A 20,372-nucleotide genomic window follows, 5' to 3' on the forward strand; every position below is an offset into this window, starting at 1 on the left:
ATCATCAATCATCAATCATCTAATGAGGGAAACAGGACTGAGGGGCAGTACAGGATATTGTTCCTTCAGGCTGGTTAGGCTGCTTTATAAATCAATTGCTTGGTGAGTGAAGACACATGTCAAGTGCTCACAGTGCTGTGGGTTAAAAAAGTGCTTTATGGCACATCACATATTTCATTCTGAGTGATGGCAAAACACAGATGAGTTTGAGGCCCCAGCCACACGAGGACGAAAACGGCTAAACGCATAGGATTAACGCAAACGCAATCACAAAAAAGCTTCCGTCCACACGCAATAGTTATCCGGATAGTGTCTGTCCACAAGAGACCGCTCCGTTTAGCTCCAACCGCTGGAGAAGCTGCAGTACATATGCAGGAGCCTGTACGTGGCGCTGTAACTTCCTCCACAAAAGCAGCGAAGAAGCATGGTTGTCATGGTTGCCCTTCTGTTTATTCTCCGCGGTGGGGGCCGAGGGAACCGGGCAGAGTTTTTCACCAGTCAACATGTATTAAAGTTTAAATCTTCCGGAGAAAATTATAAAAGTGCCGGTCAAAGGTCTTCTTTGTTATTTATTGAGCTTTAAAACAAATGAATAACGACTCTATATAATATAATAATAAAATACACGGAGCCTCTCTTTTTCCTCCCTCTCTTCGGACAGCGTCAGTGTCTGTCTCATGCAGCAGCTGATCCAGTAATCAGTGACCCGGCCGACAGTAAAAATAAACATATTTATAACTAGTTTACGGAGTTTGAGAAGTAATTAAAATAGTTAAGGGTGATGATCTGACTTGAAGTGTGTGTTTTGCTGATGGAGGATCTGCTGTAGATGTTGCACAAACAACTGTAGCATGGTCAATAGCGTCCGGAGCACGATAGCAACTCTGCGATCCGCCATTGTTGTTGTTGTTGGTGGCGAAACACTTCAGCAATGGCGCGGGGTAAGCGGAGGTGAGCAGAAGAGGTGGGGAGAGGCGGGGCTATTGCGCAATCACTATCAGTGATCTGAAAATGTTCGGATAGGGCGCACACACGGAGCCGTTTGACCCCCCAGAGAGTTGCGTATGCCGTTCTATCCACCTTGGGACCCTTTATCGTTTCCTCAGTCGTTTAGTGCCGTATTCGGTCGTCCTCGTGTGGCCGAATGGTCTATATGACACTAAACAGTAACGCAATCGGCCGTTTTCGTCCTCGTGTGGCTGGGGCCTAAGGTTCTAGCAGAGCACCCTTTTGTTTGCATACTTTCATCGTTTACATTTAAATGTGTCACCAATTGTTAATTGATTGATTCATATTATTTATCCCTTTACCTTCTTCACCACCCCGTAGATATTTCCCCAAGAGAACTCCATTCTAGATGAGGAGGATGCATTTTAACATTGTTTCATTACAAAGCATGAAACTGATGTGCTGCATAACAAGACTGACTAGTGTAAAGATTGGATGTTAAAGATGAATACAGTGGAAACGTAACAAGAGTGCTCTATATCCCTCTGCCCTCGAGTACTAACCATTACACATTTATGGCCAACTGCATTTGGAAGACAAAGACGTAAATATTTTCTTCTTCATACTAAATGTGCATCTCTTGTACAAGAAGGCCCTTAGCATTCCAATACAAGAGAAGGTTATAGCTTCTCAAGGGTGTTAATTACTGTGGTTATCATTACTGTAAAGTGTGTGCACCTTTAACGGTTGTGTAGCCTTTAGAAAACCCTTCGTTTTAGAATTTCCCCTCACCAGCCGTTGCACCTTTAAAGAGCAATCAATAATACTAGCACAGTAAAAGTATAAGTATTTACTCGAAACCCATTTTTATTATCTTCAAGACAAACAATAAAGTTCAAGCATTTCAAACTTTTCTGAAATCACTTCTACAGTGTTTGTTTTATCCTTATTACATTGTTTACCTTGCCTCTGTCTTGTGTTTGAGGTATAGACAGGATATGAGTTTTTTTACTGATAAGGATGACCTCCACAGAGCACTTTGTGTTAACAATGCAAATGGGACTGAAAGTGGAGCTGCATCGTGCCCTAAGTGCATCGACACTGAATCTTCCTGCCCTCGGGACACATGCTGTCCTCCCTGCCTGCTTAGGGACATAACGTCTCTGTCTCTGTGTGTGCTTGTGAAACTCCAAGGAGATAGCACCCGTCAAATGTGTGAATGTGTCTGTGTATATGTTTCTTATGAAGCAATATCATTTGTAACACATGGGGACAAATCGCGAGATGATTGTATTGTAAAACCCATTATTCACTTTCTCCTTTTGGCAAGCCCGTGATACATTCCTGACTTGTGGATGTACATTTGTAAAGAATGTTGAGATGTACATTTTTCATTGATGGCTCGAGGCGATGGATTTCATATGCAAGCCTCTCTGCTGATTACTTTGGAATAATCACTCCATTACATGAACATGTCTCCGAGGCATAGTGTGTGTATGAGTTTCCTCAAAATAAATGTATTGCTCTCCAAGCAATAGTTGTTTCATCCGGGATAAAATATGAATACCCTTTGCAACGCTGAAAATAAAAGTTATCTAAATGATAGTGCTAACAGAGGCAATGCCCACAACAATTTAAAATCCACATTGTTCTTGGGTATTTGTTCTATCATAACAAGACATTGTTTCAAACTCTGTGAATAACTGATTAATGACAATAAATAACAAAGAAAATGGTTCTACAAGGATTTAACTAATTGTACAATATCAATAACACTCTCGTTATAATAATGTTTCTGATACTTCAACCTAAATTACATCTAATCACTTAATATTGTAGCTTTGTCATGAGCATTGTCTCTTTATATATTTTTTAATTCCTAAGGGAGATTTTCTAAAGCAATCCGATTCAATAACATATTTATTTTGCAAGTGCACAAAAGGGACATTCTTTGTGTACCCATGGGAGAAACAACAAATGTATGTAGAAGAAAACAATCCAAACAAAACATTGGCAAGCATTTGTCCTCAAGGAATAGCACAGCGCATAAAATATTTTACTAACCTATTCTGCTGTAAAGAGACTCGTTGCATTTGCTCGATTGGCCATGGATCTTGTATATTTCATTGCTGTCCCAAAACTCTTGATCTATTAGAGGCATAATTTAATGTGCTCCACAGTTCCTCGTTTTGCATTTCAATCTCATGTTTGGCTCTTTCTATTCATAAGTGGCTTGTTTTGCAGTAAGATATGAAGGTTTGTTTTGGCATTGATGCAAAACTGTGTAAGGTAATTACTGTTACGATTATTGTCTTATGTCACGTTTTGTACGTCTTGTTTTGGGCGTTTTCTTCCTTGTATATTGTCTGGTCCTTCTCCCTGTGTTTTCCCCTGTCGTTAGTTTCCCTGGTGTGTCTAGTTGTCTGATTGTGTTCACCTGTCGCCCTTGTGTTTCTCCTCCCCTGCCCGGCTGTTTCTCGTCTCGTGATTACCCCTCCCTGTATTTAGTCTTGTCCCTTCCTGTGTTCAGTGTTGGTTCGTCTTTTGTTTGTGACCGAGTTCACCGGTGAGTGTTCTGTTTTGTCCTAGTATTTTTTCGTTATCCTTGAAATAAAGACATTTTCAGCATTATCTGCATTTGGGTCCTGCTTGCTTCACCCACCGTAACAATTACGTTTTGTTTATTGTTTGAGGAGGTTCAAATGTATGTTATGCCAATGTATATTTCTTTAGAAGAGACTCAGTGGAGATGCATAAGAAACTAAACTAAACCTTATTTGATGTGTTACAGCATCATTGAAATGTGCAGTGGATGACAAGGGTCAACATTGGCTTTTATGCTCCTGCCCCAAATATGAAGCGACACAAAGACTGTTTGAATCACTAAATCTCGTCAACGCAATAGGTGAGGAGTACGATAACCCAGAAACTGGCATAATATTTATCTCAAATGCCACAGGTGCGTAGCAAAAATGCCAAAGCCCCACTGAGGCCACATGAAGCAGAGCAGATACTTTTGTTTCTATGTAAAACAGGGACTGTGCTGAATACATGGAAGCATGATAACCCTCCCCCGTGTAAATATAACGAAATGTCTGAGCTATACTGTAGGCTGAAAGGTCATGCAGCGTAGTTGCAGAAGATCTATTGTCTACTCTTTTAACATATTTAACTTTCGATAAATGCAATGTTGTCATGTTATTTGATTGTTTTGTATCCTGTAATACCTTGCCAACACTATTGAATTCATATTATACATCGTATATATGTATTGTGTGTTTCTATACAACTTTGTTTCAAATAAGCCTAGTGGGTTTTCTGAGAAACTCGCTCTGGAGGGAATTTGGGAACCATGCAGACCATATACATGTACAATAACCCAATTCAAACTTTAAAGGAAAGGTACAAACCCTAAACAGCATAATAGTGTGCAAAACAATAAACTAAAAATAAACTAAAGGATAGAAATGACTGGTGTCAATCCCTGTGGGAGTACACACATTCCTCCATTCATGAATCAAACGTACTTCTCCCTGTTTCTGTCCAACAAAGTCGTGGGTTGATGACGAATTGGCCAAGTGTGAGCTTGCGATGAGAACTACATTGTTCATGGACGATCAGCCCTCGCAGAAAAGTCGGGGGCAATGATGTGTTAGCACATCCTCCTGAGATGAGTCACCCTGATGCCTTCTGACAGGCCTCATTCCACGAGTGAGAGAGGCTAACCAGGAGAGCAGCCTCGCCCCAAACACATGCTCCAGGGCAGACTCCATCTGGCCCAGATGAGACCAAGGGAAGGGAGATTAAAAATAACCAACAGGGAAGGTATGGCGAAAAGACAAGGCGGGGATGAGATGAAAGCCTGCACGCACTGTGGTCGGCCGCCATCCAGGCAGAACTGTACGACAGGATGGGAAAACAAGCTTTATTGATTTGTTTTGTTTTTCTGACAGAATAAGGTTCAAATGAAAACATAATCCTGACTGTTAAGCCTTTTTGAAAAATACACAAGAAATGTGCAGCAAATGCTAATCCACTTGTTAATCCATTGAACTAATAGCGCTATACATTTGACTTTTCACAGCTCATGTTCCTTATTTTCAGTCAGCTCAGACATATCCTCATGTTGGATGGACTATGAATGGCATATTCATAAAGCAAACCCAGATTAATATCTAATCTGTCATTTTGAGAGGGATAAAAGACAGTCTCGTCATTAATGGCTGTTCTTTGTTGGTGGTTAAATTATTGCCTATTGCCTATTTTCCCTCAGCTGAATTGTTGCAAAAATCAATACTGAATTCTAATTTGGTGATATTAAAAGAAATAATAGTACATCTCTGGAATCAGACTGAAAACCCCCCACATATGCTGTGGGTTTGTTTTTCACAAGAGGAAAGCAATTTGTTGCTGAGATCAGTCAAGACATCGGTTGAATCTAACAAAGTAGAAAAGTCTCTAAATTGTAGAAAGGATTGTGTTTTGAAAGCAGTTTTTTTCTCCTTCTGGTTACACCTATCTTTTAGACATCAATCAATTCTGATAGCATTTGTGGTCCTGTGTTAAAGTATCCCTTTTATGGCCTTTTTTCTCACTCCCATGAGTTCTTATCATCTCACCAGACTGTAGGCAGAAAACATCAGACAGAGTCCTCGTTTGAAGACCTGCTCTCTGCCGTCACAGTTCATTGTGGAAAGATATCTGTCCGCTTCCTGTACAAAAAAAAGAGAAAAAGGTTCACGGTTCAGTTAGGATGCGTGGCCCTGTGCCTGAAGCCTGGCATTACAGCACACGGCTCTCTCTGCTGGCACCCTGCCTTTCGCCCGCATTCTGGTATCTTTGTGGATGGTTAGCGGTACTTGGATGGGGGCTAGAAGGGGAGGGAGTAAGAGGGTTGGCTGGGGATGAACTGACAGGTTATTACTGGCTTTGTGGGGGATTAGTCCATAAAAGCCTCCTGAGCCCCATGGCCAGAACGGCCAGAACCCCAGCAAATAAGATAAAATAATCTCTGTAAAAATGACAGACAGCGAGGGTGAGAGATATCCTAGTGCTCTTCAACGGGAAAAAAATCTTCAATCTGTCCTAATTTTTTTGTTTCCGTTTTTATTTTTATTTTTTGGGGGAAAACGTGCGGGATATGTCAGTTGGAATGAGATTAAACTCCCACAGTAAAAGATGGGAAACAGGAGTGGAACACATCTAAAATGCTTAGAGCTTCTGTTTAGAAAAGCTGTGTTCGCTCCTCTGGTTCAATAGACGAGGATCTGACTCATGTGGGCTGTTGCATAAGCAGGTACAATCATTATCGGGGACCTAGTTCGGTCGGAGATTTCTGCTTTCCTTGAATATAAAATCAGCTTCTCGAATAGTTAATCATATTCTCTCTTACCTGAAATAAGCACAAACAAGGTTGGCACTGGTCTTGCAGGTCCTTGAGTGCTGGATGTGTTCATCAGATTATCAAATATGAAGTAGAAAATGAGAGTATTAAATCAGAATAGCCCTGTCTAAATAAAATTGCCAGAGGCAATTTCCCTCTTATTGACTGACAGGAAAATGTTACCTCCCACTGAGGAGAAACTCTGAGTCAGGTTTGATTACACCTCCAGAGGAAGAGAAATATATAAAGACAGGTGGCAAACATACAGAAACATCTTTAAATGTAACACAGTTCAACAACACTTCAAACAAGACCTGTAAAATGATATGTATACAACACACAAAAGAATAATGGTTAACAAAAAGTATTTTTTGTATTACATGGTGATGGAGTGCATATCGCTGTGAGGTGTTATGAATGTTGTATGTTTTATATTTCTTAATACTTATCTAAAAAAAAAAACTGACAATTTTGCATAATTCTGTTCATGCTGTTCCCCTTAAACATGCTTAAACAAGTCCGACCATTTGTAAAGCCTTGTGTGGCCATTTAAAAAAAAAATGGTCCTATTTCTTTAGCACATTCAGCTGACACGGAATGAGGTGGAACATGGAACTGGGATTTATTTTTTTAATATTTGCTCTTATGTTTCTCTCTTACTGTGGTATACACTAAAACAGTCCTTGTATTTCATAACTCACTTGGAATTTCCAATTATGAATTCAATCAAAATACCATTTTTTTTACTAAAAGTAGAAGACTGTATCCTTCATAAGACATCTGAATAAAAATGCCAATAAAGATATTTATTGTAATGCAGGCATTCTCCCTGAAGTGCATGTAGTATTCATAAAATAGTTTTGAAGATAGGTCTGCTGTAAAGCAACACAGATTTCAAGAGGCAATCCCAAAGAAACCCCTCCTACAGTAAGTCATTCAAATCAACTAATTACTTTGGAATGGATCCAAATGAATTTCCAGACAATACAAAACAGTCAGTGCTGAACATATTAGTAATCTGAAGAAGTTCATTTGTAAAATGTCTGGCTCTCTTTGAAAACAGATGTTTCCATCAATACTGAGATGCTCTAATCCTTCAAACGTCTGCTGAATAGTCAAGTTGCTGGAAAGGATGCTTTACCTCACATGTACAACTTTTATCGATTTCTATAACGGTACGTCCACACAGCAGCTTTTCAAAAATCTTGAAAATCTTGGAGCTGAGCGTGTCTGAAAGCTTGCCGGATATTTTGCGAGCAACGCGACCAACAACCAATCACATGAATCTCCCGCCCCCGACATACAAAGCAAAAAACCCCGGGGATTTTATACGAGCAATATATATATATATAAACTCCCCAAACAGGCGAAAACCTACCAGTTTCACCCACTGTCTCTGCCACCTCCCTCCATGCCTGGTTCCTCCGGTTTGTATCCCGTTAATAGTTCTGGTCGTAAAGAACCGGGTGATTTGCTACCGTAATTTCTCGTTTGGAATATGAGGAAATGAACTGCGGTCTGGTTCTCCCTGCTTACACGCGGTTTGATTGGCTAGCGCTTCTCCTGTTAGATTTGCATAAACGTGTTTGATTGGCTGACGCTTCCAGCTCAGCTTCAAAAGTTGAACATTGCTCAACTTTTGAATCCTGGAAATCCTGGAAATCTTCGCTTCGCTCCCCCCACAATGCAGTTCGGCGAAAAGCGAGGCAAAGTGACGTCATCCCCATTCAAAGTCAATGGGCAGAGAAGCGTTGGAAGCGGTGGAAGATTCGTCTAAAGCTGCTGTGTGGACGTACCGTAAAGCTGCTGTGTGGACGTACCGTAAAGCTGCTGTGTGGACGTACCGTAAACGAATGAGTGTTTCAGGGTCAGGGTTCATTTTCACTCTTTAACGTGTCATTGGCTGTTATTCTTTTTTAACAGGCAAAAGCTTTTTATGTATATCCGTGCCAGAAGCAATAAAGTAATCTGCAAACTTCAGTGTGTGCTGATGGATAGAAGTGATGGCTCGCCATTTTCCCATCACTACATCTTCTACAGGGACATTATTTTCAGAGATAAGGCTTTCAAACAAATGTCATGATCTACTGTAAAAAGGTTACATGTAACAATTGAACAGCGATTATATTTATAGAGCATACTGAGAACAAAAAAGGTAATCTAGGGTGTAAACTGTGCTTTTTGAATTAAGTATGGACTGAAGATGAAGGGTCAGAATAATAGCTACCAGGGATTTTATACTTTCTGAATCCTAATATGCCAACTTTTTGAAAATAATGTCGAAACAACAGAAGTTTCTATCCGAAAATGTTGAAATATGAACATTCAAAACCTAATATTTCATTGTGTTGACATGTGCGATATACGCACAGAATTATAATCAACATATTATAAAATATGAAAGTCAAACTTATCATATAATATCTTATTTTACCGTAGATGTTGGCGATGAAATAATAATGCTTGTAAATGCCTCCTTAAACTCAAAATGGGGCTTAGAAATATGGATGTCGGTGTTTATCTTACTAAGAGTCCTTTGTGTTCCAAATGAAGACCACATTGATGAATACACTAATGTTATGTTTCACACAAGCTCAGCTATTGTGTTCACCAATTCTAAAAGATCTCAGATCCATTGCATTTGTGTAAAACATGTAGGTGGGTTCTGCCCGTTATCTCTGAATGGTAATTAGCACCCTCATCATCGGTTAATTCCTCCTAACCTACGGTAAACAAAAGAGAATGAAGATGAAGATTATTTTAAAGGGGAAATGTGGCACCTTTTATGTAGATTTGTCCAATCAGTGCTGACGGTAAATGTAGACCACTGCAGGGTTTGTTATATTGACAGACAGGGCTGATTGTTCCGGAATAAATTCATAGCACATGAGCGGCGAGTTAGCTGAAGAGCTTTTATAAGACTGACCAAAGAAAAACATACTTTATTACAATAATATACAGAAGGATGGAAGTTGGTGACAGCATCCAAGAAAAGCTGCCCACGCTGACATTCACCATAGCAGATAAACAAGTCATCTAAACAGGAACATTCACACTTTGAAATCCCTGTTTCACTCATATTTCCATTTTCCCTGATGGAAGCGTAGGTGGATTGTAATAAAAGCGAAGAGAGCAAGGACATTTTTGATGAAAGCAAACGTAGCTGGAGGAAAAGTCCATTGTACTTTCTTGCCTAAATCTACGTCATTGCATGGCACTTGATGAAGAAAGAACGATATACAGTAGGTTCTAGCTACACCCTACTGACACAGAGAACATTGAGCCACACTCAGATAGATTAAAATAAGGTGACATAATTGGCAAATGTTCCCTTTAAAACGCATAGCATTTTTTTATTTTCAAATTGCTACTAGTTGCACCCATTCAATCAACGGTCTTTTCCAACCTTGCTGTGGAGAGCCTAGGATTTAGTGTCTGGCACCAGAAATGACTAGAATCATAGATATATTCAACATTAAATACATGAAAAACAACACAATCAATATACACACAAGAAAGCACATTTTCTTAAATAAAATGAAAGCAATAACGTCCCTTATCTCATGAGATACGCCTTTCTCCTTTAGTATATCTATACATATTGTGCAAACATTTGCCTTTTGATTTTCTTCTGCTAATAATCTATTATTGAAAACTCTCAGACAGCCTTTGTGACGAGCTGTAGCCCACATCTCACTTTCACTTGAATTAGATTGACAGGCAATCTGCATATAGCTGCATAGATTGATACAGTATAAATAGCTTCAGTACAGTAGCAATCATAGTGCTCCCTGTTAATTGCCTTTCAGTTGTGCTTGATCATTTTCAACAGCTGTTATCGTGTACCTTTTCATTTAAAACGTTACTTTATAACTCAAATATTTATGTATAAACTAGGGAGGTTATTCATTATAAGAGCAACAGTATTTCAGTCCAATATCACATTAACTGAATACAAAACAAAAAGGCCTTTGGAATGAATAGTTACGTGTTATCTTGTATAACCCCCCCCCCTTATCATTTATCCAGTCGTTGAATGGAGATTAATGCAAATCACATGCATATTTACTGCTGGCATACTGTTATTAAGCTTGTAAGATTCTTTCCATAAGACACATGACGTATTTTATGAGGAACAATTCCTGAAACTCTATTATGAATCTTGCCCGGAACAAAGGAGGATGAAGCTTGATTAAATATCCTTGAAGTGAATGTCACGTTACAGGTATGCATCATTATTACAACTCATTAATCTTGATCTACCAGCTCCCGATAAGACTGTTCATTAAGAAGTGCAAGATTTATTCTAGCGGCTAATTTCAGGCAGAGTGACCATTGAGGTCCTTGGATCACCAGCAATAAGGATTACATCCTAACGCAGCTTTCACAATGTCTCCATCCTCTATAAATATGTGAGGAGGACAAAAGACTATTACATCTCACAACTATTGTATTACTTTCTTATATCCTAGTTTAATTTTCCCTTTAAAAAACAAGATATGCTGTTAAACAAAGTAGAGATTAAAATAAACTCCCAACTCATAAAGTTTTACAATATAGCGACACAAAAGATTCAACGGGGAATCTTGTAAGCTTAAAATAAAGATTAAGAGCTTCGGTAAATCCTAATCAAAGGTTACAATCGTCTCTATTTTGCTGCAGGAGTGATTTTCTCAAACGTAATATAAATCACATGCAGGTACTGTAGGATGAATTAACCAAGCTTCAGTTTATTAAAGTATTAAAAAGACTTGAATAAACAAGAAACAGATATTTGTTATTGAATTACATGTGGATGAATACAATTCAACCCGGGTAATGGCTCTAAGTGTAAGGGTGTATGTGCTGAATAGAATAAAGACAGATAATGTGCTGAATGTTATTCTGCTGAAATACTGTGTGAAATGTTAAAACAAAATCCCTCACAATGTCTGCAACTCCAGTTCAAACGAGAGAGACGTGATGTAAGGAATACATATTTATTGTTTACACGTCATATGAATGAAATGATTGCCATGATAATACAACAGGAGAATGTAATGGTGTTTGGCGATTAGGCCCCGGTTTGCAGGATAATCATCCGATGAAATCCCCGGGGTCTAGACACTGGTGGTGGTGATGAGTAGGTGGGACCGGTCTGAAGAAGGAAGGTTTAGCTTTGTCCTGGAGGAGACGGGAGGCGAGAGGGGTGGAGGCAGGTTGCGTGTAGTCACCTGCAATGACAACTGACAGGGAGGAAGAGCAGGCATTTAAGGAATTTAGCCTGTGCAGCAATTGGCTGCTGAGGGGTGATGCCCTCATATTTAATGAGGGGGGAAGGGAGCCATCGAGTGACGTGTAAGTGACTCGTGTTAGGTCTTCCTTATTGAACTTGCGCTAAAGCTTTAATTTTTGAATTTGATGATCCCAATGGTTTTGCTATTTTGGCAGATGTTACTAAATGTTGTAAATAAGAATTGATCAAACTAACATCTACTAATACTGCTTAACGGAAATATGAGTTCAGAGGTGTCTAGTCCTGACATTGTAATGTTTATTCTGGATTTCCTTTCCTCAAACCAATATTTTATATATTACTGTTGACTTGCCCTTCAATTTGACCCGAAGGGAAGAAGCATGTAGAAATTCGTACCTTGTGCTGGCTGAATGACTGACAGAGTTATCAAAGACACAAACAAAAAAAAGCACCTGCCTGGAGAAACAGCAGGATCTCTTATCAAAAGGCTGCTGGAGGCGAGGCCTGATGTTCGTGACATGCCTGAAATGGCATTCAGCCTTTGTCAAACTTTTCAGTCTGAGACACAGTGTCACAACATAGGTGACATTTCCAAGCAATATCCTGTTGTTGGGCAAACCTGCAACACAATACAAATCCGAGAGGCAGCCTTAGGCTAATGGTCACCACCCTTGGTCGAAGTAGAAAGTAGATGAAGTTTGTGGCATAAACGTACATCACTTCTCTTACAAGCGGGCTGTTAATTCCAGCTGCATATATCTCGGGGAAGTTCTTGTTGCAATGAACAGGTTGGTATTTACTCTCCCTGAAATTGATTGAAGAATAAATTATTTTCTGCGTGTTTTTTTGAAGTAAGTCGGTCATAATGATTGGCAGCTAGTCAAGCAGGGCAAATGTGTGGGAGGCAGGCAGCTGCATAAGTTAATTCCCTATTTAGAGAACAACGTCCAACTTCTCTATATCAGACAGTGAAGACTCATAGTTTCCATGGTAAAGGGGTTGTGGTTTGACCTTTGGTACACTGAAAAGGTTGATGTTGTTTACCGCTCTGTTGTGTATTTCTACCAGCACTGTTCCGTCCTTTCTGCCTTTATTTAGCTCTGTTTTCAATGTACTATAACGCCAACAAAGCAAGGGAGTGGAGTCAATGTTTTTGTCCTTGACATGGAGCCCAACTGTACATCAGAGCAGAGTCATTTTTAGCTCCTTAATGGGCGCCAAGCAGAGACTGAACAAGAAGCTCTGTCAATGTCTCCCACTGCATCAAAGTAGTCATCTTGTAATTAAGGTGTGCACATGAACTCCATTGACATCTGTGAATGCTGACATGCATTATCTTTTAATTAGACCGGCAAATTAGAACTGTCCCTCGATGGTTACCTAGGATTGGGATGAGCTGGTGATGGATGTGAGAGAGAAACTGCCACACAAACTGCAGATGCCAAATTGACTTGACAATGAATAGGTGGAAATGTAATGGCTACTTGAACAGTGAATCATGTCTTATTAGCTTTCAATTTAATCGTGTTCAGCCCTGACGCAATCGAGAGAAATATAAGTGTCTGCCTGATTCATGAATTGAAATGCTCAGAAGTGTAAGGGCAAAGTTTGCTCAGGTACATTTACAAAAATATGTCTCCCACTTTTCTTTTCTCAGATTGATTTTTTGTATCAATGTTCTAAAAGTGCAGCAGTATCAATGCATCATGTTGGATGAGACTTTTCTGAATGGTAGGCTTTTTTGAGTAATCACTTTGATTTTCATTGCATGCTCTACTGTATAAGAAATTAGCCCACTCAACGTACAATTACAATGAGGCTGGGTTGACAGTGCTTGGCAAGCAACAACCAGATCCATGGAGACACCGGGAACACATTGACCATTCACACCTCCAAACTCTAACAAAAGATCAAGTAAAAGGAAAGAAATATCTAAACTAAATTGGGCTTGGGAAAAATACATTTCCAGCAACTAGTCATGGTCATTTAAGTTCCGTTCTGGCAACAGCAAGCAATTATGACTGTCAAAAAGCACCAGACTACTTTTGTTGTTATTCATGTGATTTAACATCAGCAGCAAGATGAAAAGCACATCTTACACTATATTAAGCTTTTTGAGGCAAATATCCCCTGTGTGCTAAGGCATGATGACAACTGCAAAAAATGAGCATTGCACAGTTTGTTCACTTTGTACAATGCAAGGCATGTGAGGTGTGATGGCCGCTTGTGTTGTGCGGTTGCTGGACTTCTAGCAATAAAGTTGAGTTAGTGAGAATAATTCTAAAGAAAAATTGTCGAATATCAACGTTGTTAGGAAAATAAATACCAAATAACTTGAGGTGCAATCTTTGACTGAAAGTCCAGCAGCACTCAGGGTCTAAACATTATTCTATTTTCTGATAAAACTACTCAATTCTCCCGCTCTTCAAGTTTGAGTCATCCTCAAAATGGAAAGCATTTGATTGCTTATCTGACTTTCCACACCTCACCCATTTTTCTCTTCAATAAAATAAGGGACTGTTCTCCATCATATTTACGGCATCCCTTTAATTCTTGAATAATCTGCCGTTGAATGATAGCATTCACATTTTATCTCCAATTTAACGTAGAAACACACTGATTGAACATTTAATTTTGGAGTGACAAATGTAGCTCAGTGTAAGTTCAATCAGGAAGACAACAGCATCGGGTGTCACACGTTATTTCAATAAGTGATCAGGGGCATTACGCCCCGGCTAGCCAATCATCGCACCTGCTAACCTCTTTAAATCTGCTCTCCCCTTCCTGTCAGTTGTCATTTCAGGTGTCAACGCAAAAGGTAGTAAACGAATACTCCTCCGTAAACACTCAGAAAAGAAAGAAAAACAAACCACAATGTCTAACACAGACTCTTCCGAGAACGAACCGTTTTCGAAGGATCTCGATCCTGGCTCCGATGTACCTCCGGATGCAGCTTCGAACTCCTCAAGCCTCCGGCGCATGAGCGCCCGCCTGGCTTCCCGTGACAGCTCACAATCAGCAGAAGCAAACTTCATAATCACCCATTTACGGCAGCAGGGTATCTCTGCAGCCTCAGATCTCCCTCTCTCCCAGCTCAGGGAGCTCTCGGACCAAGTCTCCGGCGCGGTCCATCAGCCCAGGGCAGCAGCCCCAGCAGCTCCAGCCAACTCTCCAGCTATCACCCCCGAGAGGCCGGAGCGAGGACGCGGGCGGAGCCGCGGGGGGAAAAGGAAAAAAAAGTCAAGTCCCTCTAGAGCCGGTCCATCTAAAAGGTCCACCTTTCCACAGGCTCACCCAAGCGTCGCCCAGCCCGGGAGCCCCGGTAATCAGCCACTAACGGATAGCATAGCAAACTCCCTGCAATCGTTGGCTAGCTCTATGCTGCTAATTGACGCTCGCCTGCAGGCCATGGATAAAGGCCCCATCGGAGTTTCAACCTCTTCTGCGAACTGGGCCTCGGTCCCCGCTTCGCTGCCAACAGGATTTATGCCAGGTCTCGGGGGTTTTCCCTCCACAAATCATAGCTCCCCCTCACTCCCTGGCTTCAGCACTCCCAGCGCCTCACTCAGGTAGGCCTCATATTCCCCAGAGCGCTCACATTTCCTCTCGGCTGAGAGCGAAAATCCTCGAAGGGAAAGACATAAATTTAGTCACCCTCATCTTGCCTTCCCCGGAGTGCGACAAGTCAATCGCCACGGGAGGAAGCATCACTGCCGTTTTTAAGTCCGCAGATCCTCGGCTCCTCAGAGACCTCAACATAGGACAATTTCTGGTTGCTTTCGGCATCTTCCGCGATGTCCTGTGTTCCGTTTACCCGGAAAGAAGAATTGAGTTAGACGCTTATCTGGGCCTCATCGGCGATCTTTATCTCAAATTCGGGAAATCCACGTTCTACTCCTATCACAAGAGCTTTTCTAGCAAAGCAGCGCTTCACTTAGCCCACTGCAACGTTCGCCTGGACTGGTCCGTGCTGGACACCGAGCTGCTCGTGATGGCGACTGGCGGGCAACAAGTTGTTTCGTGCATCAGCTGCGGGACGCAGGGCCACACCTCCCCCTTCTGCCCATCAGTGCCTTTCTCCGGGTTCAGAGCTTTTCCTGCGTCACAGTCGGGGAATAATAAACAAAAAAACCAGGTGCAGAATAGGCAAGAGGCGCAGATTAGGGCAGACGACAGGATCTGTTATAAGTTCAACGAAAATATCTGCACCTTTGCTTATTGTTCTTATCTCCATATCTGCAGTACCTGCAAGGAGGCTCACCCGAAGTCAGTTTGCCCCAGGCGCGGGCACGTGAAGTTCCCGCAGCAGAAACCACGTGGGGGAAAAAACTCCTGAAACATCACCTTTCCACCCCCATCAACATCCCACATTTAGCAGCAGCGCTTTCTACTCACCCAGATCCCGTGTTCGTAGAATATCTTCTGTCAGGGCTCTCTCAAGGGTTCAGGGTCGGGGTTATTTCTCCTCCCTCCGTGTCCCTTGTTTCAAAAAATCTGCAATCAGCATTTAAAGAACCCACCATAGTCTCCCAGCTTATCGAGAAAGAACTCAACAAAGGATACCTTATCGGTCCGTTTCACTCACCCCCGTTCTCAGTGTTCCGGACAAGCCCAATAGGAATAGCCACGAGTAAATACTCTGAGAAAAAAAGGCTGATTTTCGATCTGTCCGCACCCCGCTCCGGCCCGTTTTGCAGTATTAACAGCCTTATTCCTCCAGAGCCATTCTCCCTTCATTATGCCTCAGTCGATAACGCAATCAAACTAATTAAGTTTGCGGGGCAAGGAGCCTGGCTCTCCAAGGCAGATATTACTGACGCATTCAAGATCATTCCCATCCATCCATCCCAGTGGAACATGTTCGGTATTAAGTGGGAAGCTAAATTCTACTTTGCAGTTCGCTTGACTTTCGGGTGCAGAAGTAGCCCCTGTATTTTTAATTCCTTTTCCGAAGCTCTCTGCTGGATTCTGCTGAATAATGTCAGGATTCCCTCCGTTCTCCACTTGCTGGACGATTTTCTCCTCATAGATCCCCCTCGGGATAACTCAGGCGCTTCCCTGGCGAAACTCAAATGCTGCTTTCAGGAGCTAGGCGTCCCCCTGTCCGGAGAGAAAACCATAGGACCCGACACTAGCTTGGAGTTTTTAGGCATCACACTCGACACTATAGACATGAAAGCATCTCTCCCCATCGCCAAACTGCAGCGCATACGCGACATCACTAAATCCTATTGCGAGCAACAAGTCATCACCAAACAGCAGCTGCTCCCCCTCCTCGGGCACCTCAACTTTGCCATGCGCGTCATCCCCCAGGGGCGCTCATTCATCTCCCGCCTCCTGGACGCAGCGTCGGCTGTAACAAACCTCCACGACCGCGTGTTTCTAGACGAAGGCTGCCGCTCAGACCTATGCTTCTGGTCTCTCCTGCTCGCCCACTGGAATGGCATCACCTTCTTTTACGACGACCTCGTGTACTCCTCTGATTCCATGAGGTTTTTCACGGACGCTGCCCCATCCGTGGGTTTTGGGGGTTTCTTTCAGGGAGAGTGGTTCGCGGGCCCGTGGCCTCCCTCATTTCCCAATCATGCCTCATCCTCCGCCCTGCACGAGATCTATCCGATTGCTGTTGCCTGCCACGTGTGGGGCCACCTCTGGCTACGGAAACGCATCTCGGTCCTCTGCGACAACCAGTCAGTGGTCTGGATCATCAATAAAGGTCGCTCCTCTTGTAGTGACATCATGCCGTTCATGAGAAGCATCACGTGGTCCTCCCTCACTCACAACTTCCTCATCTCAGCTCGTCACGTCCCCGGCCACCTCAATATAGTGGCTGATTCCCTCTCTCGCTTTCAATTTCAGACCTTCCGGAACCTCTGCCCGGAAGCCAGCCCGCAACCCGTTGGGATTCCTCCTCTGCATCTCCTCTCTCTACATTAAACAAGAGCCCCTTAGCTAGGCACCTAGAGTCGGCCAGATATTTTATGAGGAAAGGCTTAGCCACTTCCACCCTCAGAACGTACGACTTTGCATGGAGAACGTTTGCGTTCTTTTGTGTTTCCGTAGGCATCTCACTTAGACCCGTTCTCATCCCCACCGTGTGCGCCTTCATGTGCTACTGCGCCACTGATCGCCACCTCAAACCCCAATACATCCGGGGCCTCTTAGCAGGAGTACAATTTAACGTTCGCTGCTTCGATCCCAGCTTCCCCAGCTTGCTTGCTAACCTATCCGTTAAACTCATACTTAGAGGTCTTCTAAAAACGTTTCCCCCAGCGTTAGACCATAGACGACCCATTACACTCTCCACTCTGCGCCTTATGCTCTCCAAACTTAGAGAAGGATTATTTTCTCCCTACATCGACGCCCTACTCGACGCCGTATTTCTGCTGGCATTTTATGCTTTTCTTAGACCAGGCGAATTTACCACAGCTTCACGATCATTCAATCCCAATCAAGACGTCTGCCTTAACGACCTATCCTTCCACGCTAGCCATTTTAGTTTAAACATTAAACACTCAAAATGCGGAGGCGCTTGCTCCGTCATCGCAGCTCGCAACGATTCCCCGTTCTGCCCTTATGGATCCATGATCAAATTCCTGCGTCTTAGACCTTCCATTAATCCTCTCTCACCACTATTTCTTATTTCAGGGGATTTTCCCTTAACTCAACACCAGTTCAATCATTACCTTAAGCAAGTTCTCATTAGATCCGGCTTATCGCCCCAATTATTCTCGGGGCATTCGTTCAGGATAGGCGCAGCTACCTCCGCTGCTAATCAAGGCGTCTCATCCTCATCCCTGCAACAACTCGGACGATGGTCCTCCTCTGCCTTCACATCCTACATCCGCCCGGACATCAGTGCCGTGCTGGCTATCCAAAGGTCCCTCAAACACTAAAAGATGGTAAATATACCTATAACTGGTGGTGGTAACATGTCAGCATGTATACGTGTCTACGGTTCCGGATCTGTCAGGCTATGACTCCGGATCTGCGTATGCTAATCCCGCAAGTGCAGGTCGCGAACGTGGGTCCGAGTCAAGTTGCGGACTCAGGTCCGCGGTTAGGTTTAACCCTGCGGGCGCAGGTTGCGGACACAGGTCCGCGCTTAGGTTTAACCCTGCGGGCGCAGGTTGCGGACACAGGTCCGCGCTTAGGTTTAACCCTGCGGGCGCAGGTTGCGGACACAGGTCCGCGCTTAGGTTTAACCCTGCGGGCGCAGGTTGCGGACACAGGTCCGCGCTTAGGTTTAACCCTGCGGGTGCAGGTTGCGGACACAGGTCCGCGCTTAGGTTTAACCCTGCGGGCGCAGGTTGCGGACACAGGTCCGCGCTTAGGTTTAACCCTGCGGGCGCAGGTTGCGGCCAGTGGGTCCGCGCTTAGGTTTAACCCTGCGGGCGCAGGTTGCGGCCAGTGGGTCTGCGTCATGGTAAACCTGCGTGCAGGTTTCGGGCAGTGGTCCCGCACATGACTAACCCCGCAGCCCGGAAGCGATTCCGGCGCTCATCATGTCCCCATGTTAATCTCCTTTTCATCCATAGATCTCCGCAGCCAGCCGCAAGGTAAGGATTGCTCACAGCTCCGTACTTCATACTTCACTTCTTTTGGGGGTTCATCAGAGCGATTCTTTCCCTCCTGAATGATCATCCTGCAAACCCGGGGCCTAGTCGCCAAAACATCATTACAGTTACTTGTTGTAATACGTCAACCACTATTCCCGCATATCATGTGTCCCGATAAATAAACATGTACTCATACATCACGTCTCTCCTGATTGAAATGTAGCTCAGTGTAAGTTCAATCAGGAAGACAACAGCATCGGGTGTCACACGTTATTTCAATAAGTGATCAGGGGCATTACGCCCCGGCTAGCCAATCATCGCACCTGCTAACCTCTTTAAATCTGCTCTCCCCTTCCTGTCAGTTGTCATTTCAGGTGTCAACGCAAACCCTCCTCCACCCCTTCGCCTCCTGTCTCCTAAATACAGGGCCAAGCTAAACCTTCTCCCTTCAGATCGGACTGAACTACCATCACCACCACCAGTGTCTAGACCCCGGGGGGTTCATCAGAGCGATTCTTTCCCTCCTGAATGATCATCCTGCAAACCCGGGGCCTAGTCGCCAAAACATCATTACAGTTACTTGTTGTAATACGTCAATCACTATTCCCGCATATCATGTGTCCCGATAAATAAACATGCACTCATACATCACGTCTCTCCTGATTGAACTTAGAAATACAGTATTTTGGCCTTTCAACTGGCCTGTTTCAATGTTAAAACCGAATTGCATTCCAAGTCTTATTTTGCATAAAAACAGTGCATTATACAATCTCATTTCATTGTCTCTCAATCTCACTATGGCAGTTGTCCTGTGTCTCGTGTGATTTTGGATGACAGCTCGGGCTCTTTGTTGGATACAACAGTTCAGTTGCCAGTTTGGGAGCCTTACTTGCTCTCTTGGGGTACAAGCATGCTTTGTGAAGCGGATATGTAGAGCAACATAAGAACAACCCATGGAGGCCAACCAAGATAGTTGTGACAAACAAATATATTATTTGAGTTAGTTGCTAATTGAATCGCCAAACCAGAACCAGAAACTTTTGGCAAAGTGAAATGGTGAGTGAAATGAATCATTAATATGTGGCACTCTTGAGTAAAGCACTTAACTCTCATCTGTTGCTGTGGGGTTGCTCAGCAGCCAACTCCAGAAGACTGTGGATGCACTGAGCAGTCTCAGGCTTTACAACAGTATCATGTCTTTACCAATCAAAAAATTCAACAGAATTGTCATATTTACTATAACAAA

The 20,372-nt window shown here is 43.0% G+C and overlaps 1 protein-coding gene across 1 annotated transcript; it reads left to right on the forward strand.

The window, feature by feature from the left end:
• Window positions 1-14,441: 14,441 nt before the first annotated feature.
• LOC117457053 (uncharacterized) lies at window positions 14,442-19,579 on the forward strand. The gene is made up of 5 exons (XM_034096922.2): window positions 14,442-15,060; window positions 15,116-15,702; window positions 15,810-18,469; window positions 19,106-19,250; window positions 19,489-19,579. The coding sequence occupies exons 1-3, from the start codon at window positions 14,442-14,444 to the stop codon at window positions 17,502-17,504; spliced, it is 2,901 nt and encodes a 966-aa protein (XP_033952813.1). The 3' UTR covers window positions 17,505-18,469; window positions 19,106-19,250; window positions 19,489-19,579.
• Window positions 19,580-20,372: the final 793 nt, after the last annotated feature.

The sequence above is a fragment of the Pseudochaenichthys georgianus genome, chromosome 13 (genome assembly GCF_902827115.2).
Source record: "Pseudochaenichthys georgianus chromosome 13, fPseGeo1.2, whole genome shotgun sequence".
Classification (NCBI taxonomy): Eukaryota; Metazoa; Chordata; class Actinopteri; order Perciformes; family Channichthyidae; genus Pseudochaenichthys; species Pseudochaenichthys georgianus.